General features: G+C 38.5%; 1 protein-coding gene and 2 non-coding genes across 3 annotated transcripts in view; all 3 read right to left on the bottom strand.

The window, feature by feature from the left end:
• Positions 1-15,999, bottom strand: part of LOC726338 (nuclear pore complex protein Nup88) — a 56,295-nt gene extending 40,296 nt beyond the window's left edge. Inside the window, exon 1 of the mRNA XM_001122083.5 lies at positions 15,731-15,999. Coding sequence (XP_001122083.2) covers positions 15,731-15,937 — 207 coding nt within the window. The 5' untranslated portion in view covers positions 15,938-15,999. The remainder of the gene's footprint in view (positions 1-15,730) is intronic.
• Positions 16,000-16,627: 628 nt separating this feature from the next.
• TRNAT-AGU lies at positions 16,628-16,701 on the bottom strand. Its single transcript has one exon. It is a non-coding gene; the product is annotated as a tRNA-Thr (tRNA).
• Positions 16,702-17,631: 930 nt separating this feature from the next.
• TRNAN-GUU lies at positions 17,632-17,705 on the bottom strand. The gene has a single exon. It is a non-coding gene; the product is annotated as a tRNA-Asn (tRNA).
• Positions 17,706-27,550: the final 9,845 nt, after the last annotated feature.

Here is a 27,550-nt window from a genome sequence, read left to right as displayed (position 1 = left end):
AGTCTTATTGCCCGTCAAACATCAATCACTTCAATATATATATAACGTGAGTACGTGCGTAAGACGATGGATGGAGCACATTTTTAGCAAGAGGAACAATCGTCGAGTCTCCATCTCTCCGTTTCAACGGAGGAGGACGCAGCAACAACGGATTCGAGGGGAGGGGGAGGCTGGGGAGAAAAGAAAGAAGTTGGTTTTGTGTACTACGCGCGGTGGTAGAAACGAAATTCGTTCCTTCTCCGGTGGACGGAGAAACGGGCGGCCAGGCAGGCCGAGGATCGAAGGGGGACGAAGAGAAAGAGAGGGGGAGAGGTGGTGGAGGCACTACGCCGCGGAAGGTGGAAGCTAGTTCCGCACACCTCCCCGTGAGAAAGGACGGGGGGTTGGGCATGCGAAGCTACCGAGGCATCCCGGGATTCGAACTGGTTCCACCCACAAAGTCCATCGCGCCGGTCCGGCCGCCCCGCGAGGAGCTTTTCCTATTTTCTCATAGCAGCTATAACCGGCCAAATCCTCCCTCCCACCCACCAACGTCATCCTCCTACGCCGACGGCATCGGCCAGTCATCGAGTGCCTCCCGTGGATTCGTTAAGGAATTAAGAATACATGCGCACCAACTTTGGAACCGAGCCTGCTCCGGGATGGATGGATGGTCAGCATTGCGGATACCCGCGTTTTCTTTCCTTCTCGCGATATATCGGTGATTACGCCACTCCACTCCCCGTCATCCTCGGATTAAAACGGAATAACTTTCGTGGAGACGGAGGCAACCATCTGTCTTATCGATAAAGGGATTATTAATTTCAAACTTGGACCAACGTCGTATAACGATCCGTTGCGATCGATAGACGATCGATAACACGGAGGAAAAATAATTCTAACGATTGTTCGCATCGGTGAAAATGATCGTTTCTTCGAAATTCGAGTTATAGGCATAGACATTTATCATAGATAGATTAAATGAACCCACGAGCAAATTAGATTTTTGCGTAATCCTATTGTGTATGTACACGATTGAAATAGAAAACGAATGGTCGAGAAAAGTTAAACGGTTAAACGGAGAGAATTTGAAAGAACGGGGAAGGATGAATAAATATCGGTGAAAATATAGAAACGCGCGTATCATTTCGCTCGAAATATGGATTTGAGGCGCGTTTTCGGAATACCAGGCAGCCATTTAATTACTTGGCTGGTAAGAGCGTGGCCGGGATGACGATGTCGCGAAACGAAGCAAACTGTCCGTAATTTCGCAACTTGCCTGTGTCACGTCGTCCATTTATTACTCAACTTATTGTCAGAAGGAACGGAAACAAAAGCGCAATATAAGAAGGCGGGTGGTCGGGGACGGAAGTCAGAAATGTGGCGCGGAAAAAGGCGAAAACCAACGAAATGAAACGTTCGCAAACGAGTCACGATCCCCTAATTAGGGGGCTAAATACCGCTGACGTTTTTTGCCGTTGCAATATTATCATATTTAGTATGCGCACTTAGGAAGCCGGCTTAAATAAGCCCTGGAACCTCTCGAGTATGGAAGCTCCGGCCGAGAGCACGAAGTCTAATAAGTTGCACTGGTCGAGCTGCTGCCGGACTGCACCTCGTATATCTGTCAGAGTATTAGGCTACGTTTTCGACCCGCCTCGCTTTCTTCCATCGTTTCCTTCCTTCGTTCGCGATCCAACCTTATCTTTGTCGATTCTTTCATGAGTTAAACGACTCGTGTCGAGTTTGACGAGTGTTTAAACTTTGTTCGGCAAAGTTAGCGACAAGTATGCGGCACATACACGCACATAAATCGATGAGATGATATAAAGTAGAAGATGGACCATTTTTTCAACATCGAATTATTATTGGAAACGCGTACGTAGATTTTTAATTTTTAACTTTGACGCGAGAATTGCTAAGTTTGGATCGAAAACACTCGTATTTATTATTAATGAATACGAAAAAAAAAAAAACGAATTATGATATAATCGTGTATATAACGTGATATATGAAATATGTGATCGAGATTACGTACAATCGAGATTTCGTTGGACCGTAATCGTGGATGACGAACCTGCGATTCGAAGAGCGAGGGTGGTAAGTAAGTGCGAACTGTTCGCATCGGCATTCGATTCGTGGCATAGCGGCATTGAAATCTCCTATCTGACTCGGTTATTTGCCACCCTCCACCGAAAAATCCGATTGAAAGTTAAGATTTTTTTTTAACGTTTAGAACGATCGCGTAATTTTATATTATACGGCGTATAAATATTCTTCTCAAAAAAAAAAAAAAAAAAGCGATAAAAAGTAAATCGCTACTTTTGCGAATGGAGATCGTTACGTCGTTCGAATTATCACTGACACAAATAAATTCAATTATCGTATCGAGATCTTTCACCGTATTTCTTCTTTTTTTTCTTCTTTTTTTTTTTTTTTTTTTGAGCTTAAAACAATTTGTCTCGACGTTATCATTCAATCGTGGAAATATAAATGATTCAACGGGATTAGTGAAAGTATTCGAAAGAGATCGATAATCGAGAAATTATTATTCATTAGGCGAAAGCGGCTCAGTTTCGGGAGGGTAGGCGAGAAGTGATTTTCTGACGGTGGACAAGAATTTCGACTTTGCGGAGAGAGAGAGAGAGGAAGAGAAAGAACGAAAAAGAAAAGGCGGATAAAGGAAGAAGCAAGCCAAGAGAGGTTCTAATTTATCAGAACGCGGGGACTTTGCGTCTGAGACTGAAGCTAACAGCTAATTTAAGGGTTAATTCCTTAGGAGACAAGTTGGCAGAATTACGACGAAAATATTCATGGCATTATGCATACGCTTAGGCGGACGGCGAGTGTTGCTAATAAAAATTAAAAAGTCTAATTGCGAAAGATTCTCGTCGCGAAATTGGAAGACTCGTATCGATCTCGCCACGTTATTTCCCTTAACGTTTTAATCGAGTCGAATCGCATCTATTCCATTCGCATAAGAACGATATTTTTCCCTCGTTTCGATTATTCGAAAACTATTGAACTTTAATCGTGAAAAATCATATAACGATTGGCAATGGCTTGTTAAAAATCAATGTTTGACAAGTAATTGTTGAAACGATTACCTGGAAATGGATGTTTAAATCAAGATTGAAACGGCGAATCGCAATTTTCGTCCTCGCTTCTAAATTCAAATTGAATCTCATCCCCGATACTTAAATCGGATCCCCCGCCCGTCGTATCGTTCCTTCCTTAATTCGATTTCCAAGACGAAAGACAAGAACCGTTGCAATTTTCTCATCGTAACTTTTGTTTCTCCTCGATATATATCCGATTCGCTTGGATATTGAATTCTCAACGACCTCTCGCGTACCACCTACAAATTGCACGCCAGGGTGGTGTTACGATGAAATATGCTCACCCCTTCTGCGCTTTCTGCACGGCTTTCTCCTCTTGTTCACCCCCAGGGACCGAGATTCGAGAAAAAACTCGATGCTATCTAAACCGTTGTAACCTAAGATCGCTCCTCCGGATTTTCTCCGATTTTAATTTCCCTTTCTCTCGACGTGCGACGAATAAGAAAGATGTGCCAGTTACGTTCGAGTGGAAGATAAAAAAAAAAAAAGAAGAAAAAACGAACGAGCGTTTTTTTTTGCACGATGTATCGATCCGAAAAAAAGGACCGATTCTAAATCGATTCTAAATCGATTTAAATCTGGTTTTTCTTTTTTTCTTTTTCTTTTTCTTTTTTTTTTTTTTTTTTCGAAGCGGACGCGATGGAATTTAAGGACGGTGTCGACGACATTTACACTCGGTAACTTGGAGCGAAACTGTAGATGTCGGGACTTGAGCGACCATGACGAGCGGGAAAACCGTGCGAGGGTGGAATATTCCTGACAGCAAGCTGACAGTCAGATTTGTACATTTTAAGTACACCGAATCCTCTCTCCCTCTGGCCCCTCTCTCATTTCGCGCGATAAATAAGGCTGTAAACTTCCCTACGAGGGCGATAATTAAATCGAGACGCTTCGGGTGTCTGACAACTTTTTTCCCCTCCCTGTTCGTTCGAATCGTTTTCAAGATTGACAAAAAAAAAAACGGAATTTTGCTCGCTTGATTCAACTTAAAAATGGTAATAAATAACTCGAAGCTATTTACTTATTAAAAAAATTACTTTTAACGAGACGCAAATGGAAAATATTTGAACGAAGAGTCATCGTACGTCACGTTCACCAACCGTCCGTTTAAGGATAAACGGCGATAATCTTGTTGTCGCTTAAAAGTGGGGGAAACAAAAAACGGGCCCTAATTCCATCGAGACGTAATTGGCGAGTCGGGATAATGATCGGGCAACGCGAAAGTACAGTGGAATCGTGGTCGTTAAACGGAGTACGACGATATTCTTTATCGGGGCGCTCGGTCCGGCGGATCACGTAGGTACGTCCTAGGTAGGGGTGAGGGCGAGGGTGCAGCGTCGGTAAAAATAAAGGAAATTTATTCGCGTAATTTAAACGGGTAACGGGACAAGAGCGTGTGTTCGGGGCCGGAGCCCGAACAGACGGAAGAAGCGCCGATCTTACCCCCTCCCTCCCTCCCTTCCTCCCCCCTCGAGAGTGGCAATATAGTTTCCCTAATGGCGCTTAAAAAAATGTTAAAAAGACGATATTAAGAATGTGACTACGGCGTGGAAGAAGGCGAGGTGGTGGAAGAAAGTCGGGAGGTGAAGGGTGAGGGAGGAGCCCGGTCGAGAGCCCGGTTAATCGCCGTAAGACAAGCGGAGAAATGAGCGAACGGTAACGCGGGGGGGAGGATGGGATGGGGAGGAGGGGATCGAGCCGCTCGACGAGGGGGTGGGTGGGTTCACGCGGAATTTAAAGGAGTGTCGAGTGTCGAGGGGAGGGGGAGCGGAGGAAAAACGCGAAGAAATTAAAGATGAACCTTGAGCGAAATGGGGCGTGAGTTTGTAAGGACCCTTCCTTTCTGCGTTTTATATCAAGCCCCGAGTGCCACCATCTCGTCGTCGCATCGCGTCGCCCCTACTCGCGATCGAGCCTACTCGGGGATAAGCTCTCTCTCTCACTCTTGCGCACGCACACGCGTCGAATCGAGTCGAGTCGAGCGACAAGAGTAAGTTTCGAAATTTTCAAGACGAACGAAGCGTGAAAAGAAAAAGGATAAATAGATCGTAATGGAATTATTAAAACGAGAGAGAGAGAGAGAGAGAGAGAGATGGTATATTCAATTATCGATCGGACGATTTGAATTCGTGATTTCCTCTTTGGCGGTCGGAAAAGCATCGTTAACCGTGGAAGAGAAGGTAAACGACGCTCCTCTTGAATACAAAATATCAATCAGGTTTTAGGGGAGGGCCGGGCGAGAAAAATATTCGGTAATTACGACAAGCCCCTCTCGATCGTCGGACGGCCACCACCCCGGCAATCACCGTCGTCTCGATTATCTTTCGAGAACGGAGATTTCGGGAGAGAGAGACTCTCTTATTTTTCACTACGCCGGCTTCTTAAATCTCGCCCAATTTAATGGAAACGAGTCGAAACGGAAACGGTAAAACGGATAAAAACTCGATCGGAGAAGAGAAATTTGGAGGAAAGCGGGAAAATAAATAATAATCGTATAATCGAGGAGGGAGATGATATACATATATATACATATATAGGGTGGGGAAAAAAGAGAGAACTCGTTTCCAAGGAATTTCGTGGTTGATCGCGGGAAAGATGGGATATTGCGGGCCACAACCCGTTGGTGGCCATTTTCCTTCCTTTCCACGCATCCTCTCCGGTCGCGTCCCCTTCGAGGTCAGAAAATCCACGTTCCAACGCGCAAGGGGGGCGCGGGGTATTATAACGAATCCTCGCGGAAATTAAAGGAAGGACCTTTATGTATTCTCTGGAGAATTCATACGTAGCCGGTTAATTACGAAATTCAAATTAACACAAAAAATGGGAGATCTGGAGGGGAGGAAGGGAGGAGAGGGAGGAGGGGGAGGGGGCCGACGTTTTTTAAGGATCTCCCTTTTTAAGGCTACGAACTCGCCTACTTATTACGTTTCTCGGTAGCTCCGCTGGCGGTCTGGCAGTCGGTTATTTACCTACTCGAGGTTTTAATTACCTACCCCCTAGCTCTACGCCGGACAGAAAAGTAATCTTGGAAGTATGTGAAAGCGAGCACAGAATTTACGTAACGGACGTTAGAAACAAAGTAGGTATATTGGCCTTAGCCAAGCACTTTTCTTTGTTAGCATGAAATAACGTCTGTAGAAATAATAAGAATAACAATTCCGCTGTATTACGCTGTGTTCCAAAGCGGTTGTCTCAGTTTTTAGACAAATGCCCGTTCGTGCAATTTTTATACCGGTTATATCAGTCGCTCGAGTTTTTCTTAAATATCAAATAGCTCCGAGATTTATTTGTACCGACGATGAGTACATTCGTTTTTACATTTCTCTTCTTCTTCCTTTCTTCCTTCCTTCCGTCCCATCTCTCAAACAGATTTTTCAAAAGATACTTTTCGAACGAACGGGAAAAAACGTCGAATATATCTCGCCCCCTTTCTCTTCTTCCTAAATATAAATCTTGGAGGAGGTATTATTGCAGAGAAATTCGCTTCGGTCGGATCGAACGAGCGAGGATATTAAAGTTTGTCGAGCGACGAATTAAATCGTCAAAACCGGAGGGGAGGGAGGGGAACGAGTCGAACTGCGCCGTAATAATATTATTTTCTCTCCCTTGGAAACGTTAACCTTACGCTGTTAAGATAATCGTACGTAGGCTTATTTCCATCCGAAGGGAAAGCGAAATCGATGGAATTTTCGCAGACGCGATACCGACGATGTTATTGTATCGACGTTACGATCGTTCTCGTAAAAAGTTACGAGTCGCGTTATATGTATATATATAATAAAGCAGGAGAAAAGAAACGAAGAAGATGGTTAAACGGTGAAATCGACCGAGTTTGCCTTTATTATATCATTGCGTAAGTTGCGAGCGTAAATCCTCCCCTTCGAACGCGTGGGAAGAAAGGACGGGACGAAAGAGAAGAAAACTCGTGATCATCGATGCGTTCGAAGGAAAGAATTTTTTATCTTTCGAATCCGCGGGAAGAATAACGATAAGAGAAAAAAAAACACACACAATTTTGTTGAAATATCCTGGAACGAAAATGGAAAATAAGGAAATTTGTACTCTCGATCTCGGTCGGAGATGGACCGAGTTCATGGATGTTCGAATGAAAATCGCTTGATTAACGAGGTGACGCGAGCGCGATAAGGGAAAACTCGGAAGGCGAGCTTATAGCTTGTAATATAAAGCCCAGTTCGGCGAGACGAAGTCGGAATAAACGGAAATTACCGGGGCCATCTTGTAATTATACGGCTAATAGGAAGGTAATTTAGTGTCTCGAACTGGAGTTACCGGTGGTGCAGAGACGTCTGTAGGAGCGGTTGGTAGCCCGCGTTGCCGCGGTCTTCGCGGAAAATTAAAATAATAAACGGCATCGTTAGGATTCATCATCTGATTTTAATTTCCATTCCAAAATGATTGCGCATTATCTCCGGCCCGCCCCGTAACACCGTTTCTGGATTTACCGCTCCAGGGCCAAGCCAGACGTTGCTCAACCTCGCTCCTTCTTTCGCTCCTACCTTCGTAATTTTATCCCCTTATTCTTTAATCGATTATCCGAGTCTCCCGAGAGTATATTCGATAAGTTTTTAACCGCCGTTTCCGTCATTCGTTCCGAACCGTCTCTTCCGAAACCGATTGAACCTCGAACCAGGGAAAAATATGCGAAGAAAAAAGATATATTTTAAAAATAAAGATATTACGAAGATGTTGATCGCTTCGAAATATCGCTTCGAAATATCATGTGGAAGAAGAAGAATCGAGACGAGTTTCTCGATTGGTTAAAATCTGTAGATATATTGCACGTTTCTAATAAAAGTGAAGAGGTAACATTACCTTTTCGATAAAATCGTAACGATGTTGGTTACCCAATTTTACAGTTACGGCAATTACACAACTGTTCAAATTTTTATTAAGCGTTTACAAAATGTAATGTACGTGTACGCGCTACAAAAATATTGTACGAATTACAAAATTTAATTATGAAATATAACGATGAAATTCGCTTGTATATAGTAATTATAACCGTGTGTATATATATATAATTTAAATAACAAGTTTCGATCAAAACTAGAATAAAAGAAAAAGAAATTTGCACTAGCATCTTGCAGAAAATAAAATATATTCTACCATCGGGCACTAAAAATCTAATTAATTTAATAAATCTAATCGCGAGAAGTAAAATTTAATTGAGAATGTGCGATAAAAATTTATCGACGAATTATAATTTTCGAGAAAGATCGAATTTAAAATATTCAGCTGATGCACTTAAAAATTTCTTCCTTTGAATTTTATAGTATTTTAAATTAAATATTCATATTAACTATGTGGATTGCTTATTTCTGAAATTATATCAAGGCGATATTCCATGAGAAAAATTCTATGTGTATCGTAGAATATAATCTTTGCGATTGAAAGAAATAAAATTCAAAAAGACGGTATCGAAGAATCGTTAGTTCACAACTCTATCAAGAAATATCAATCATTATAACAGAAGCAAAGTTGACGATCAAACGAGAGGACAAAAAAATACAATGTTTTTTGCAAAAACATTTTATTTCGTATTTCCGATTTATTTTTACGCGTGAAATCATCTTCCATCCGGTTTTTACCACTTACCCGCTCTGCCATATTCCGAATTACCCTGTTGCATTTTGGATTAAACGGTGTCCAAAAATGGTCGTGATATAAAAACGGCAAGCAAGATAATGTATAACAATTCGACAATAATAATTCTTTTTTAAATCAAGCGTTATTCCCGTGATATAACGCAGACGTAATACATACAACGTAATACATACAATCATCGTACGATATTTTTGATCGAAAGATTATCGATCATTTTCATCGTTAACAGGTAAGATTAACTTTTATTCGAAAATGAATACAATGTTGTTTCTTCGCTCTTTATGGAAACTCGTACTGGATAAAAGCTCTGGACATCAATAATACAATACTTTACTTCTCACGGATCATCGCATGGAGATATCGACTACGTTTAACGCGATACTGAACGCGATAACTAGGTATACGTTTGGAGGAGCGTTCTTCTCAAATTCGATTCAAAAATATACTATTTAATCGGGGAGAGAATAGATATTTATAAAGCATCGAGCGCGAATTACTCGTGGCGATGATTACGCGGTAACCCGTATGGGAGCGGCGGACATTTCGGTTTTTATACGAAGAGCGGGTGAAAGCGTGGTGGCGAACCGAGTAAAAAATACGCGCTACGGGATTTTTATTTTTTTCTCCCTCCTCCCGCCGGAATCCTCCGCCATCCCTCGCGCTGCGTTTCTACGAACGCGTGTTATCGCGATCGTAACGATGAGAGGGCGCGGCCGCGAGTACGCATCGGACGTGCGTCCCAACGATTTTGGAAAATAAAGTTTATCGCCTTCGTGGCCTCGCACCACCACTCCACGTAATGGCTTGTCCGCCCGAAAATGTGAAAAGTATTACGTCGTTGCTCGTAGATTTCGACATAATTTTTATGATGCCGCGCCAGCTCAACGTGTCGGCGAATACGATGATGAGGAGGAGGGGAAAAAAAAAAAAAAATCTAAATGTTCTTTCGTAACGATACATCGCGGGCGAACAGGTTGGCACGGGGAAACAAGAAAATCCTGCTATTTCAACTATTAAACTATTCTGACTGGTGGAAAAAAAAATTCCAATATCCTTTCGCCTACGCAATTTTTCGTAACATGTGAACGCAATAAACGCAAGTGATAAATCCTTTTCGATCGAGAATAATTGAAAATAGAACAGAAGGCTTGAAACGAATAAATTAATCTTGAAATAAGATTAAGATCGAACGTTATATACTCCCACATACTTGATTACGTGCATCTAAAAAAATATAGGCTGAATTAACAGAGAGATCTATGCCCCCTCCACAAAAATTCGAAAGACACGAAAGTTGGAGATACTTGGGCGAAGAGGGATCCGATTGTGCGGGGGAGGAGGGTGTAGGTAAGTGGCTAATTAACATTACAACTACCCGGTAGGAATCTGCGGTCGTGGAAGCAGCATTGCTGATGTTCCGGTCGCGTTCTCGCACGGGTGGCACGGTTGTTCGTAGTCGCGTAATTTAAGTGTGCCACCGAAGACACGGTTTCGCCATGCGACGCGGGCCATTATCATGGTAATTTGTTAGAAACAAACATTATAATTCCGGGCGAAGGAGGAGGGGAAGGAGGAGGAGGGAGCGCGTCCTGCGAGGTGGCGAGAGAAGCGGTTGAAGAAAAGTGGTAGGAGGAGGGGGAGGGGGACGGGGAAGAAGGGGGAGGGCAAGGAGGCGCTTTGCTGGAAACGGGCAAGGGTTAAGACTCGGTGCCCAAGTTAAAGGCGTAAGATCCACCGTGTTTTGGACAGTGTCCATTGTCTCGGGGTTATTTATTAGAGGCGACGCCGCTCTGCTCTTCTCGTCGACGACGGCGAAGACCGAGCTAAGATGGTGTTTCGTGGCGGTATAACGGTGGCGGGATTTATATCTTGGTCCACAACCAAAACGCCATTATGCCATGGCTATGCCGGAACCCCGTCCCGCCGCCCAAAGATCTCCTCGTTCCACGAGATTCTCCTTGTACGCGATCCGGGGGTGATTAAGTCTGCATGGATGGCCCCCCCCCTTCCCAAAAGTTTTCCATTTAAATGGACAATTAGCCGTGATTAGTCTTAAAGCTCGTAGAACAATGACGTTAACACGATCTCTGCCCGTTCGAAACGGATGCATTAATAACTGACTCCCTCCAATCGTGGAGAAGACGTTTGACATCTTGTCTTTCGAAAAAATTAGCAATATCTTCAACGTGTGCAATATGCATAATAATAGTAAGAAGCGTAGTAGAGCGCAAAGTGGGAAATTTTCCGACAACTGTTCCGAAGAAACGAATAATAGATGAATCGGTTCGAATCGGTGAATGAAAACTTTCCAAGTGTCCAGTCGAAGGAAGTCGAAGAAGAACGAGGATTGAGAGAGAGAGAGAGAGAGTGGGGAGGAGGGCGGGAGAAGGATAAGGAGAAAGAGGTCGAACAATTTCGGTAAAGAAGAGTAGCGGAGAGATGAACTCGAGCAGCCATTGCTGAAATTCGCGCTGTGTGCCACTTCCTGCGCGAGGTAGAGCCGTGGAATTATTAGATATGCAACCACGACGGCTGCCCTCCTACCGGTATTATTAAACTTAGTTATGAATGCCCATTAAAACTGTAAAGGAAATGCATTAGCCTGCCAAGGTATTCTAGAGCTGACAAAACCACCCCCTGCGGAACGCGTAAGCCACTCGAGCTCGTTCCAATCCCCTTCCTCGCTAGAAAATTCCATTCTTCTCGATACCTAAGGCCGATCGAACGTACAACACGATTTTTCTTTTAACGATCGACATAAACATTAATCGGAAAAAAGAAAAATTTCACGAACGAAAATGTACTTTATTTCGTGATAAAATCGATTTGACAAGAATGAAATGCTTAAAAAGAGATCACTTTTAGGAGTGTTTTCGAAGAAGTATTATTAGCGCGTTAAAGAGAGAAAAAAAAGAAAGAAAGAAAACAAAGTTACGCGAAAGAAGAAATATATCCGTGGCGCGACGCGACGAACGAAATACGCATGTAGCGGAGAAGAGGAAAAGGGGAGGCAGAGGTATGAGTTGGTCCATGTCCACCACAAAAGCTATTGTCCGCCACTTACTGAATTCGTCGAGGTTTTCTCTCTCTCTCTCTCACCCTAGCGCCCCTGTCCACAGAGCACACAAGGGCCCCACGCTACCGATGTAAAACACTTCCCGTGAATTTTATTGCTCCACGTACCTTCTCGTACACTTGCACGTGCAAGACCACCTAACCTGTGCCCACCAACTGACGGGACCCACCATCCTACATTCCCCCTTCGTTTACTCGTAGTACGCTCGTGCACGGGCTTCATCACCGTACACCTTGTAAAACAAATATATGCCGAGGCCGAGGCTTTGCGTTTCATCGAGATGTCTTCTCGCCCAGCGTTCTAACTTTCATCTCATCTTTCGAATGTAGGATCGCGTTTTCTTTATCACCAGTTAATAATACTTTGTTTCGAGTGACAAACAATCACAAACGATAAATTTAATATTTGTTTGAAGAAAAAACTTTCTTTTTTTTTTTTTTTTTTTTTGGCAAAAATTATCGGGGTAAGCATCGACGTGATAATTAATTTACGATTCGTAATCTAAATTTTACGACTGAAAATACTGAGTAAACGAGTTATCCATATTTATCGAGAAAATTCAACAAGTTCGTTTTTTATAAATAAAGAGATATCAAGCGTAAGATAAACGTTACGACACTCGGTTTGAAAAATATTTTCAACGGTTGAGAAACGGAGAGTAATCTGATTAAAGCAGGGCCGAGACATCTAGTTTTTCCACAACTTGCGCGTTATATATATATATAGTATATGTATGCGTTTCTTATTGTCACGCGGTGTGGCTGCGTACTCGCGTGTCCGAATATTTACATCTGGGAAAAAAGGCGGCCATTGTAGGTACAAATGTCACCGTAAAATTGCTTTTTAATTATCGTCAAGAGGATTTTGCTTATTACGAGATATCCCATTCTTTCACTGCCTGAGACCTGAATTTTCTCGTTGTTTCCTTCGATCTTGCTACGCGATTCCGAGAATGGCCGTTTTTAATTTAGATAAGATGGTCCCTTTATACAGGATATAGAAAAGATCGTATGAACTATTGCGACCATATCCATAAATCTAAACGTTTTTCGTTTTACTCGTTTTCTTTAAAGCGAAGATATCGCTTTAAGTTAATTTTTAGCGCCACGAAAAGCGTAAAAAAAAAAAAATCTCATTCATCGAAGAAGGATCGAATAAACAAATATTATCGATCAATGATATATATTTCGATTGTCCAGGATTAGGTACATATATATTTTAAATGACGCATATCTATAATTATTAAAATCGTTTCGATTTGTTACGAAGAATTATGAAAATATACGTATATATTCACGCGCAATTGTTATATTTCGAGTTGAGTTATTTTGAATTGATTTTACTACATGGAGATTTGAGAATCGAAAGAAATCGATGGAGAAAAATATCGAAATATAAATAATGCGTACGTGGATCGGGGCGGGGGGTGCGGAAAATTGGTAGAGCGGAGGGAAGAATTAAAAGTTGAAGCCGGGTGAAAAGAGCTAGAGGAAGGCTTGTTATCTCGACGAGAAGGACGGGCAATTCGTTAGAGCGGCGGTAAATTCGCGAATTAAAGAACTTATTCCATTTGGGCAGCCAAAGGGGTGTGAACGCTTCCTCGTTCGTATTATCTCGTGTCGAGCGAGAAGAACAAAAAGGGTGTGCAGGTAGAGGGAAACAGAAAGGCGAGGACCAACGACGGGAGGGAATAACCTGTACGGACTAGGAAGGGGTGAGAGTTTGGTGGGGTGTCGGTTGGAAGGAAGACGAAGGGAGAAAGAGCGGAGAAAGGGACAGAGAGGACGCGTTTAGACGTTCGTTCCGCTGGTAACAAAGATAACTCTATGCAATAAAAATGATTCAAAGTTTCCCGCGGCGGATGGTGGTTCCGATGGCGGAGCGGTTGACAATAGCGCGTCTTTGTCTCCGCCCCACACCCTCTTTCGCCCGCCTCATCTCGCCCCCTTCTACGCTGCCTCGTCCGTATCCTGCGACACCTATCTTCCGGTTTAAAGTCCCGCCGTGCGCGCCAGGGAGGAACCTCGCTAACTTTTATTATTTACGACCGATATTTCAGTCGGCCACCGCGCATGCACGTACCGGTCATAAAGTGGCCCTTGGGAGAGTGGTCCACGATTCGATCGACTCTTAGAAAAATTACCGCGAGAATCGTTTAGATTGATTAAACGAGGGAAGAGATTCTAGGTTACATATCTCTACGTATCTCTTTCCATATATTCGCATGTTTCATATATATATATGTAGATACATCGAAAATCGAAACGGAGGAAAAATCAATTTTTTTCTTACCTCTTCTTAAAATTCTAGAATCGAGACGAGAGTAAAACGTGAAAGAAGACACGGAAGCGAATAGAGAGAGGTTCCTCAGGATTTTCCCTTATCAAATCAACGGGTGAACGAGCGATGATCGGTCCCCAAAGAGAACGAGAGAGAAAGAGAGAAAGTGAAAGAGATGGGGACCCTTGGCGAGACTCCTCTATTCCCCCTCGGCGGGTACTCTTTATCTACCTAGCTACGAATACCCATACGTAACCCGGTGAAGGGTCTGAATTTGCATTTTATTCGCAGTTGTGGACCGCGGGTTCGTGGGTAACGTTCCTCCGCGGTACGGACATTTATTTTAATTAAATTACTCCGGAGCGTCGAACAACCCATTTCCTATAAATTATCCCCTCACCGGTCTTTTGGTCTCTCGCGCGTCCGCTCGGTCGGTCGCGCGCGCGCGCGCGCGCGAGCCCACGTACACGGACACAGAGACATTAATGTACCCGGTGATCCTACGGTACCATTGAAATGAAATAAAAGCACAGCCGAGAACGAAACTGTTCTGCCCATTCTCACTGCGCGTTGCGTTCGCCATGTCCTCCCCTCCCCCTTCCCTTTCATTTACCACGTAATCATTTTCCACTAACGCGCGTATGCACGTACACCGATTAACCGCGAGACGCGTCCACCTATGCGCGTCCGCGGACACGCGCTCCTGCCACTGTCTATGTATATTGGTATCGCGGACCATAATTTAACCGGAGCTTAATCGCTTCGAATCAAAAGTTCGCCGGAGAAAACGCTTTCGCGGTAATCGTCGTAAAGCGAACGCATCGTGCCACGATAATGGTCTCGATTATCGAGCAACTTCTGCTTAATCAACGACCGAATCATTAGCCCAAAAGTGATCGGCCGCTTTTTCCCACGATTCTCGTCGTTTTCTTGAATGTTTATATATTTATCTACTTTCGAATGAAATTCAATTTTTCAGATGTTAAAATATAGAATCGCAACGACTAAATAGATATTATATTAAGATTTCGATATTATATTATTTATAAATATGTTTATGTACAAGTAACAATAATAATTTATTACCACTTTTTCATTAATTACTCATTCGATTTTAAATATTTTTTTAACGTTCCATGTGATAAGAGATTGAAAAAGATATAATTAAAAGTTCAATAGTTTTTAATATTTGAGTCTCGAATTTATCTATCGATTTCGTATTGTAACCAAAAAAAATTATACAAATAATATTATACATTTATATAAAAATTATATAAATAACCGATATAATCGATATAACGTGTATTTAATTTATTGTGAATTTGATACAGATATATCATAAATATTTTTCTTATAAAATTTTTCTAATAGATTGATATTTAAATAGATTACATTATGACAGCATACATTGATTTCCTAATAAAGATTCGTTTTCTGATTATTATATTTATATTTCATTATTATTGCAGCAAATATGAATGAAGATAGAAAATAAAGCGCTTGCGCGCATTTCGATACACGTTATACAGGTTAGGTTTGTATACAATAAGCAATTCGATGTAAAGATATATCTCGTTATTTTTTTTTCCCCCCCTATTAAATTATCTATAAATCGTATAATTTGATTATGAATTGAACGTTGTTGACTTACTTGATAAAGTACATCTCCGTCTTTTTCCCGCGATGCTGCAACGTTTAATGTCATCACACAAGAATCATTCGCATTCCATACGTACAACACATTGTCACGAATTTCTAAAATATTCCTCGTATCTTTGATATTTCCCGATAAGCCATTTTTTAATTCTAAAAATAAATTATGTTTATTTAAACAAAGAGGATCCGTATATAAACTCATTTTGGCACAAAAGGTTATAACACCACGCACTATATAAACGACAACAACGAAGTTTTTTCATTGATTGGCAGCAAGGCAGCCACCTTCGTAATATCACACGCATGTGGCGACACTGTCGCTTAAACTTTGTTATGCATTTGACTTTACGTGAAATTTTATATTTCATCGAAACGATAATAGATTATTGCGAAAATAATGTTATTCATATGCTTTTTTATTATTTAACAATAAGATAATATAATATAATTTGTTAAATTTATTTTTTTATTTTTATTTTATGTCATGATAATTTCTATTAATAAAAAATTATATTTTTTTTCTTGTAGTAATTAATGAAAGTACAAAGATAATAATAATAATTTGAATGCAATAATTATATGTTTATATGTTTATATACATTGTTAATATACATTGCTAATATTATATAATAATTAAGAAATCATCATATATATATCGTACATATGGATATATATTTTTTGGATTTCATATATTGAAATAATGATAGATCATATAATGAAGTAATGCATATAAATAAAATACTGCTGCGTATAAAAACAATATAATAATACTTACAGGGTATTATATTTAATTATTTTAATAATAAAAATTGATTTTATAATATATTTAGAAATGAATATAATGAAAAAAAAATAGAATTATAAAAAATAAATTACTATTTGATTCGTAACAAGGCCCCGGAGGGATTCGAACCCTCGATCTCCTGTTTACTAGACAGGCGCTTTAACCAACTAAGCCACGGCGCCGTTGACAACACTTTTCTTATATTAAATTTTATAGTTCCAGTTCGATATATTGTAATTCGATATATATATAAGCTGTTTTTACTTTTCTTATTTATAATTTAAATAACGATACAAATTAAAAAATCTTATTATATTATATTTATTTTAGTATTTAGTAACCTTATAATCGTTTTTATCATTTAAAACAGTTATAAATATTTTTTTTTTGACATTATTAATAATTTACTTTTGATTTTCTTATATAGATATTCATTATTGTTAACGTTTAATCACGTTAATAATACTTTACTTATTATTTACTTATTCGTATTTTATAACTTCCATCTTAGAAAAATAAAAAAAGGAAAAAAAGTATTGGATAAATAAAATTATTTCTTTTTTTTATTAGATGATTTATTGTTTGAAATTTAAATATTAATGTTTAAAATATATTTTCTTTTCTAATAGATAATATTTATAAATAACATAATATATAACATAATTTATAAATAACATTTTTATATTAAATACAATTTTAATTACAATTTTATTTTATATAATGAGATTATATAAATATAGTTGAACTCGCTTGTACTTTCAACATTTAATACCAAATATTTGATATTTTCATACGTATATTTCAAAATAATTTTTACTAATTTTACTATGTGATTTATGAAATAATGAAAAAAAAAAAATAATATAATATAATACTTGAAAAGTTATTTTTAATACTGTATTATCTTTGATCATTATTTTCATACAACGATAAAACACACAAATTATTACATTGATGAAATTAAATCGGAGGATATAATAAAATAATGATATTAACATTATCTTGCTTGAAATTGTTTGAATTAAAATTGCGAGGAATGAAAAATATTTTTTTCTACATTTATTACGATTATGGCATGAATAAAACAACTCAAAAAACAAAAAAAAAAAACACGCCCCCGGGTGGGCTCGAACCACCAACCTTTCGGTTAACAGCCGAACGCGCTAGCCGATTGCGCCACGGAGGCTGTTGGTTACATTGTATTTCAAAAAGAAAGATAGTCATTTTATTTTTATTTTACAATATCTTATTATTAAATTAAAATAATTGATCGTTAATACGTATAATTATGAAAGAAATATCGAATTTTATTTCGTAATATTTAATTTTAATATCATATTTGAACTTTCTCATTTGTAATTGTCTAAAAATATGATATAAACAAAGATTTTTAAGTTCGATTCAATTTTAAAAAAAATATTATAATTTTGCATTTAATAAAAGTTACTACCATTTATCACGTTTCACGTAGGTATATGCCTATAATAATAACATTTATATTTATATTTCTACATATATTTATGTACAACAGTTTAAAAAAGTGATCTAACCTATTGATATCTTGGATAACATTATGCATTCAAATGGGTGATATTTATTAATCTCAAATATTAAATCATCGTAAAAAGAAAAAAATTTTTAAATTTAACGTGACATATTAAACTTACGATTTTATATTTATGAAAGAAATAATTTATATTTTGTATATATATATATAAATATATATATATATGTATATATGTTTCATTGCTATTAAGTTTCTATAATTTATGACATTTACATGACAGAATGAACGATTTCCTAAATTTCATATGTTATGGCTGATACAACGCAATATACGTACGTATCTATATATTTTAATTTCTATTAAATTTCTGCTGTTCGTGCATGAAAAATCATCGATAAATTATTTAAAATTATATCTCAAGTGAGTATCGAACAGATGTGCTACATTTCGAATCTAACGTTAGCGAAATTTTAGTCTCTGAATTGACGATAAAGGAAGGGCTCGTCGATAAAAAAAAAAAGGACTATAACGCATGGTGTACTAAGCGGGAAATAGTATGGCAGTTGTGTCGAAGCTATATACGGTTAATTAAATGGGGTTGGCTCATTAGTAACTGTCTATATGCAAGGCGATGGCCGAGATGCGATTGGAGGGTGGTCCCAAGGTGATTTATCCGTCACGATGGATCGCAGATGTTCGACTGGTACGTGGCATGGGTTGTCACAATGCTGTAATTAGGAATGCGTTTCGTTTATACGCATATATAATGAAATCATGTACCTTTCTTTTTTTTTTTTTTTTTTGATAGATCGATGATAATTTCCGTGTCAACATGCATGGATTATTTGAATGAAGAATTTATAAATAGACTTCTGAACTTTATGAAGTAAAATATTTTTTTTTATCGGTTCTAGAATTGTCATGATACGTATGCTTGGACATTTTTCGTGCAAGAAGAACAGAGTAAATTACTAAAATTTCCAGATATTAGATCTTGACGATATGTTGAGACAAAACGTTTTCATTATCGATAACTTTTTCAATTTCCGATTAATTCCAAATTCGAAATGATATTACTGTTCTTTTTAAATTATACACGTACGTAATATTTAAATAACGTATATGTATCGTTGGATATCTTTGAACACATGAATACGTCATTCGAAAATCATTATTTAAATATTAAGTATTACATCAAAGTACAACACCTATAGATGAAGTTTGAGAAGGGAGAATAAATGTTGTCTTAACGTCAAGTTATATTTTTTTCAATCGTTAGTTTCGCCGGTTTTCTATTTATTACGGGAACGTGATCCAATTGATCCTAGCGGTAAAGCAGGTTTCTAAGGACGCTTACCAAGAGAAGACACTTTGGTTTGGGCATGGTGACATTAACGGCCTGTTTAAATTGTGCGTTTAATTACAAGTAAGAGACAGTCACCATGAAATTTATCGGTCACTGTTACCATTCCCTTCGTTCCTAATCTACGAAGTAGATATCCACGGCTAAACAGAGGAGAACAAGTCCTTTGCGCGCAATAAGACGTTTCTCCTTGCTTTTTAGTGCCTGGTTCTCAAGCACGTGATTAGATTCATGAGAAACTTATGTCCACGAGTGATTAATCGCGAATCAAGATTAAGATTCATCATTATATTACATTAAAATAATCCAAGTTATTTTCTTCAATATTACTTTCACTTCTTACGATATCTTCTATGTTTAATATGTGTTGTACACAAGTTAATAGTTGTGACGTTAAATTATCGAATCGAGCATAGTTGTCCCCAATTTCGAAATATTTCATTGAACGTTGGCACGATATATATAATATCACGTTCATAAAGTGCAAGAATGCTGCTTCTTATTGGATAGAAATTTATGCCCATAAATCCAAGCGGTTCCGTTGAGAGGTTGAATCCTCCTCGCGAGTTTACAGCCCCGCTCTTCTCTCTCTCCCTCCTTGTCTCTCCCTCCTTCTCTCTCTCTCTCTCTCTCTCTCTCTTTCACTCTTTCCGTCGTTTTACACCTCGAAAACCCGTCTCGAAAGCAAGGCACTTTGCAAGCCGCGGTGGATGCCTATGATAAAGGTGAGCGTACCCTGTAACGATGTAACGGGTGAACATTGCTCACGAAATCATGACGAATTCATTCGAACTGCGAATTACCTTCCGGTCGACGGAGTTTCGCTAAATGTCCGGAAGAGGGTACATATGCAAAACGCGTGATCATCAATATTCCATCGTGGTAAACGTTGCCGAGGAATCTGGAAATTCTGTCTTGCCCCTAGTGTTTGCTTACTTCACCGGATAAATTAGAAACCGTCGATTAATCAACAATTCTGGTTCGTTAACCGCGATCTACCCCTCCTTCTTCGTTACTCGACTACACTATATATATATATCGAAATGTTCACGTTCTTTATCTTTAGACGTTTATTTTACAATATGTGTACACGATATTACACGGTATCATCATATTTTTAATGAAAAAGAATTTTCATTTCGTTCATCCTCTTGAGAGGAATATCGCTCAACGAGGAATTTAATTTGATCGAACGTAGCCGGTTTCCTTTTCAATTTAGAATAAGATTTGAATATTTGAACATTTTAATTACGTAACGAGTTTTCTTTTTAACTTATAAATTTTTATATACACGTAAGATGTAAAAAAAAAAAAAAAAAGATAGAAAAAATTTATACGAACATACGTATATGAAGACCGACTCGTTGCTCGATTCGCTGCTGCACCAATCAATTTGATCTTTTTCCTCCCCCGAAGTCAATATATATTACAACAATAGCTGTTTTCTCGATTCATCCATCAAGCGATAATCGTCAGAGCGGTGCGTATGGCAGAACGAACAGCGAACACCCGTTAGACAATACGTCTTAACACTCGTAGGTTATTGTGGCGTTGAAAGGGAGTAACTTATAGGGGCATTGGGAATTACCAGTTTATTATTAGGGAGATAGCATAGAGGGCCAAGATCAGGGGTTGCTGTTAATTCTCCTAACACTTGGCTCCCCGGAGAGAACACGCCGCCTTAAGACTTCCACCGTCTCAACCCATTCCGCTGTGCAGCGCCGACATCTTGAATCGCTGCCGTGTTAATTAGTACGACTTTAAACGCACCCGCATGTGGTGGCAATCAGGACTGCTTGAAATGATTTCGCTCGTCGCCCACGGAAAGATGTAATCTGTATTAATAACACCGTCTGAGCAACTGGTTCAACATTTGTGCAATTGAAAAATCGGCCTGTTCAGATTTACATTTGCCCGCGATGTAAATGTGAAAGAGGCCAAAGAATTGACACGGCGCGTCGCGACGACGCGACGACTCTCTCGTGCCGATGGGATGAATGTCTCAGCTTGTTGTCGCATATCGAGAGAAACTACGGTCGAGAAATTTGATATTTGCCTTCCTTTTTTATTTCGCGTCATCCGATGGCCGGGAAAGGGAGGGAGGGAGGGAGCGCGACAAAGTTAAAGAGATGAAAAACTTTACGAGTCTTTAAAAACTTTACGACTTTAAAACGATTCTTTAGAAAATCCGATTCACGATTCGCTGAATGGGAACGGAACAACAATATATATATGTGAGCGATAATAAATTTAGAAAATTGAATTTCTTTAGGGACGATGAAAAGTGGTGAGAACCGAAGATAGTCGATTGATAAATCGAATTCGCTACCCGGGACGGAACAATCAGTGTGCAAGAACGATGTAACGTAGTCCTGGCCAGTGAATGGCTGTCAGACGAGGTGGAGAAGTGTAGAACGAAAAGGGAAGACGAATCGACGACATCACCGTACCGAACCCACACTCGACGTCTTCCATACGTCAAACCCATGCCAACTTATCTTTCCCTTGGCTTACAGAATTGTTCCAATTTTCAAACCGGGTTAACACGTTTGCTCAACGTTTCAATTTTTCTTCCTTCTTCAGTTTCATCCACGATTTAGTAAATAGTATACATTTTTGCTTATCGATATACATATTTTCAAATTGTTTTTTATTACATTACTTGATTTATTTAATATATTTTGCATCAAGAGGCACTTAAATTTAATAATTATATTTAAATAATTCGCTTTATTTTTAGTAGAAATTGATTGTAAATTATGGATCGATTAAGCATTTCTTATTTTCTTCAAACTGTTGGGGGAAAAAAAAATATTTGCTTCCTTCGTTGAAGAAAATGAGAGGGTTAGAATTTTGAAGAGAATTTTATCGGGTAAATCAGTTGCGAATGTATAACGTATTATGTCTGTGGTGGGAAGAGCTTATGAATGTTTCACTAGCCCATAACCCTTTCAACTATGATATACCTGCAATAAAGTAATTAGCTCGAAGTTCGTTAGGTGTTAGCTGTGTAATTGATTTGGTTGATTCCTATTGGCGATTCAGCGAAAGCACTCATGCTTAATGAAATGTAGGGAGATAAGCCCAAGAGAAATGTTCGGGTTGGTTATTGCTCTGGTTTATTCGTATTTAATGAATACACGAACGTAACTTTTTTTTTTATTTTTCTTTTACTTTTTTTCACGACCGATTAAACTGTTCCGCTCCATTTTTAAAAATGGAATATTTCCTCCAAATTATTTTCAATTTCAACAAAACAAAAATTTCATAATGCAAAATATCGTTTTATATAATAATTTTCTAGATTTAGATTTTTAAATATCGATCGTTCTAACGTTCTCTTTAGGAAAGAATTTACAGAATTTCAAAAATATAATTCTTTAATTTTTCATATTGTACTAAAAAATAAAAACATTTTATCAATAAGATATAACTTGCGAACATTTTTTAACATCTTAAACCGTGTATAATCGCAGCTGTATAAAATTTTCTTTTGAACGCATGCATCTCAAAAGAAATCTATTACGTTTAGAAAATTTATTCCTCTATATCTTATTAACTCGTTTCGATGACGAATAATTTCAGAGGCGAATAATTCAGAGGCCTTGTAAAAAGATTGGGAACGAGACACTCTGAATAATTAAATAGAATCGTTTCGTAATTAGGGTAAAACGTTTTCGAAACGCGCGTGTCTTCGTACTGAACTGTAAAGAGAACTTTTTTATCAATGCCATTATCGGATTGTACGTTAGTAAAAGTTTGATTATTAGTACGATATTTTTGGATATAATGCAACTTATAATTTTTTCTATTTCAATGTTGCAATATTAAAATTTGTCATAGATTTAGAAATCACGTATTAAAAAAAAAAAAAAAAAAAAAAAAATTACGTTCTTTCTCTAAATGGAGATTAAACGAAAGGAGTTCTGCTTTTAATGGAATGATTTAAATTGATCAAATCTGTTCCAAATTGATATTTTAACTCGATTTAAACGGATTATTAGTTCCCTCTTTCAACACGAATGGGATCCATCCCGTTCGCAAGCCATTTCTTCGCGGAAAAAGCTTGTGCGTATATATACATATATGTATATACATATATCATAGATTTGAACACGTTACATACATTATGAGGATACGTCGGAATTTCGTCGAGATGAAACGAAGGGGAGGCCGTCAGACAGACGTGCCACAGTCAGATAGCGGAAATGGTAGACGACAACTTCCGATGGACTGCATTGTGTGTACGAATCGTATATAAAGTGTGCAGGGATCAAATGTGAATTCATTCTGACACGTCGTTTCCTGAATTTCGCTTCTTTCGATCGGGACCCGCATAATCGGTAAGAAACATTCGCCGCGAGATCTACATATCCCACGTGTGTACGTGCTTGTACATTTATATACATTGGAAAAGGATACTTTGCGAACTTTATATCTTATAGAGAGAGGATATGTGAAGCGAAAAAGTTGAATTTTATCAATTTCAAGAAGAATTTGTACACATTTATATTTATTTTAAACGGATTAAACTTCTGGATAGTTAGATACTTCAACGACGAATATATATATATATCAAGCGAAGCTCTTAATTGATTCGAGATAAGCAAGATTTAGAGTCTTAATGTAAAATAAGATTTGAAAAAGTAACTCGGTGAACGAGTTATACAAAGAATTTTAATGCGGGGATAAAAATAATTATCTCCAAATTGGAATGGAAATTTCCGAGGGATCCTTTAAGTATCCAGAGTGAAATATTCCTGAGAATTCTTGAAAGTTTGTGTTTGTGGGATTTATAATATCGTCGTGACAGTTCTGAACGCCATCGTGTGTCGGATTTTTACCGTGCTTGCAGAAGACAGTTTGTCCAAAGTCGAGCGCGTACAATGCCGGATAACGCCGGTATGGACGGTAGGTGATTCTTTAAGCGTGAAATAAATAACTCGGAGGGCTCGACCGAAAATATGACAGGAACGTTTCTGACCCTCACTCGTAGCCACGTCACGTTAACGAGAAAGAGAGAGAGAGAGAGAGAAAGAGAGAGAAAGGAAAAAAAACAGGAGAGCACATTTTTAACGTCAACAATTAAAAATATTGTACATATATTATCACGTTAATCTTTCGGTCTCTGGCCTCATCTTTGTCCATCTTTTACAGTTACAAGAGCGATCGTGAACATTTCGCAAAAACTTGTCTGTATTAATATGATTGTCACGGTGAAATTTATCGTTATAGAATGACTACACGATTAAACTCGAGCTCACTACACGTATCGTATTATTTCGCGTCGATATTTTATTTATTTTATTCAAGCGATGATAGAAAAGATACGATGAATTTCACTTATTAATTTTTTTTAAAAATTAGAATCTGAATTTTTTTGATGATCTTCATAATGTTGCAACAATAAATGTAATTATATTCATCCCGGTAATTACTCTCTTAACCGGGAACGTACGCGTATAACGATTGTACGATTCGATGACGAATGGAGGAATGGCGTGAGCGTTGAACGAATATACGTACACGGAACGCACACAAAGTTCGCATGACAAACGATCAGGGAGGGTCGATCGAGTATTGGCACGATCCGTACACACAGAGCGATATAAATGAATACGACGTATAAATGAATCGTGTCTCTGGGGTCGTATCTTACTGGGAATATGAAACATTAATGGAGAAATGCATTTTCGCCAAAGGAAACGAATGGCTGGTGACTGTCGGTCGATTTATTTTCCACGAACAGTTCTGTCACCGAGGATGTCTGCAAGACACGCACTCGAATCGTTATTCGAAGGAACAGCCCGCGAAGAAACGTTTCTGATGCCACTTTCTCCGGAAGTATTTCTCGTAATTGATTTTCCGATTTGACGAATGATCCGGACCGCTTTGGGTCCCGATAGCTTTGTCCATAGAATTGGAACGCGTTGAAGCGCAACAGAGATACGAAACTCTCTCTCTCTCTCTCTTGCGCGCGACGTTTATAGATATCGCGAGTCTTAAATATTCCAAAGAGAGAGAGAGAAAAAAAAGAAAGGTTGTTAACGTTGAAGGTACGGAGGTGATAAATTATGCCGTTGAATATTTGCATAATGATTTCTATTACTATTGATATCGTGGTTGGTAGCTGTAATGGAATTTACGCGATAACCGTGAATGCATCGAAGACACGAGGATACGTTAATACCATTCCTCGTTCCGTTGTACAAATATCAGCAATGATGACGTCGAAGCACGGTGTATCATCGCAGTTGCGCGAGTGTCCTCGTCATTGTCCACGAACGAAAGGTTGACTCGTGCTTGAGTCGGTACGGTAGATATCGTCGATGGAAGGTTAAGGGGTCGCTAGCCGACCGTCTTCTTATCGACTGGAAGCACCATGCAAAACGGCTCTCTGACTCCCCGACAGAAAGGGGTAGCTGCAAACTGATGTTTTGTTACTTCCATTCGCGCATTCTTCGTGGCATCTACGCACTCGATTGACTCGATTTCGGATCAGCGGACAGCAGATTAACACGTTTCCATATAATTATTTGTGTTTACGAGATTAAGTAGTAATAATTAAAAAAAAATCTCGTAAGAAGAATAATAGAAGGAGATCTCTATAAGAAAATAATTATCGAATAGTTCATGGAAGAGAGAAATTTATTCTTCCGTTATTCGGCTCGCGACAATCGTTCTTGATCGAATTAAAAAGAAATGAAATCATTTTTAATTTTTTCTCTTTTCTTGATTTATCGCACGAAAAAAATATTCCCCGATATAAAAGCTCGACAATAAACTCATATAAAGTAAAAATTCAGTTCGGTTGAAAATTTTTCTCTCTCTGATTTTTTTACATTGAATATGAATCATTCGATGGAAAGAAAAAAAGATTTATGACCATTGTTCGGAAGAGCATTAACGTAACGTGTTCTGCGTTCGATAATGCCGAAAGAATCTCTGATATTTTGTTGGTTTTCCTGCGAAATTACAGTTTAGCGTGACCGTTGCTCTTCGACTGTTCGTAAAGATCATTTGCATGATGACCTAGTGTCATTTTAATTTTATTTTGTCGTACATGTTTCGACTCATTTCTGATATTTACTTTGATCATCATCGTCGACTTAACTAAATCTTTGGATAAATCTTTCCAAAATCTTTCTGTTTCACAGAAGAACGCGTGCTTCTATTGTTATGGAATCCTCGGTGAATTATGACCGTCCAATAGAGGGAGATCCCATGAACAACATATATTGGATTCACGATACGCATTTCGCGTGCTTCGCGATACTCGAATTTCCCTCGATAAATCATCGCATGCTTTATTTGTTGAAGTTTCGAGACAGACAAATATTTTTAAATCCTGTCTTTCTTGAGATTTTTTTCTCTATTTTTTATCGATTACCTTGAGATAAAGAAATGCCTAAGAAATTGCAAATTATTCTCCCCTCCATTTCTTCGAAATTAATTCTCGTGGAACAACATTGCTGATCCGAAGAGGAAAATAAATTTTGTATTTTTTTTGCACTCTTATCCTTACTTAGAACGAAGGATTTGCATTTTCTTTCTTTAAAGAGACTTTTAAAAGAATCGAGGAAAGAAATCGAAGAGGAGATATAGATTGAATTATTGATTATGGCGAAATTAAAAAAATGGGGTTCGTTGTTGCGTTCACGTGTATCTTAGATTATATCAGCGCCACCCTATCAATTTCCACCCTCGAACAATATCTGGAAAACGGGAAGATATCGAGTGCCTTGGGGATGAGATCCCTTATGTGTCTTGTCGTATTATAAAATATTGACATGCGTACTTGGTTCACGGTGGATGTTTTAGGCGATGCAAAACTCTGTGCCAAGGTAGATGGGGACAGCTTTAATAATACAGCAGACGATTTTCAAGTTTTCCTTGAATGTTTTTCATTTCGCTATCCACTTTTTTATCTCTCTACCACCCTATCGCTCTCTTCGCTGGTTCGATTCTTGTATCTTCGCTCCATTTATCATCCCCAGTCCTTCGATATTTTATATATATATATAGATAACAACTCGAGAACTTGATTACTATTAATACTATTTGAACTTGAGCAAAGTTTGTTTCAAAGTTGACATGGAAGAAAATTAGAATGATTCGATTCTTGTAAAAGTATATCTATTGTCAAATTAAATCGATAGAA

This window comes from Apis mellifera, linkage group LG6 (assembly GCF_003254395.2).
Source record: "Apis mellifera strain DH4 linkage group LG6, Amel_HAv3.1, whole genome shotgun sequence".
Taxonomy (NCBI): domain Eukaryota; kingdom Metazoa; phylum Arthropoda; class Insecta; order Hymenoptera; family Apidae; genus Apis; species Apis mellifera.
Note: the sequence above shows the minus strand (reverse complement) of the source record. Positions and strands in the feature narration are given on the sequence as shown.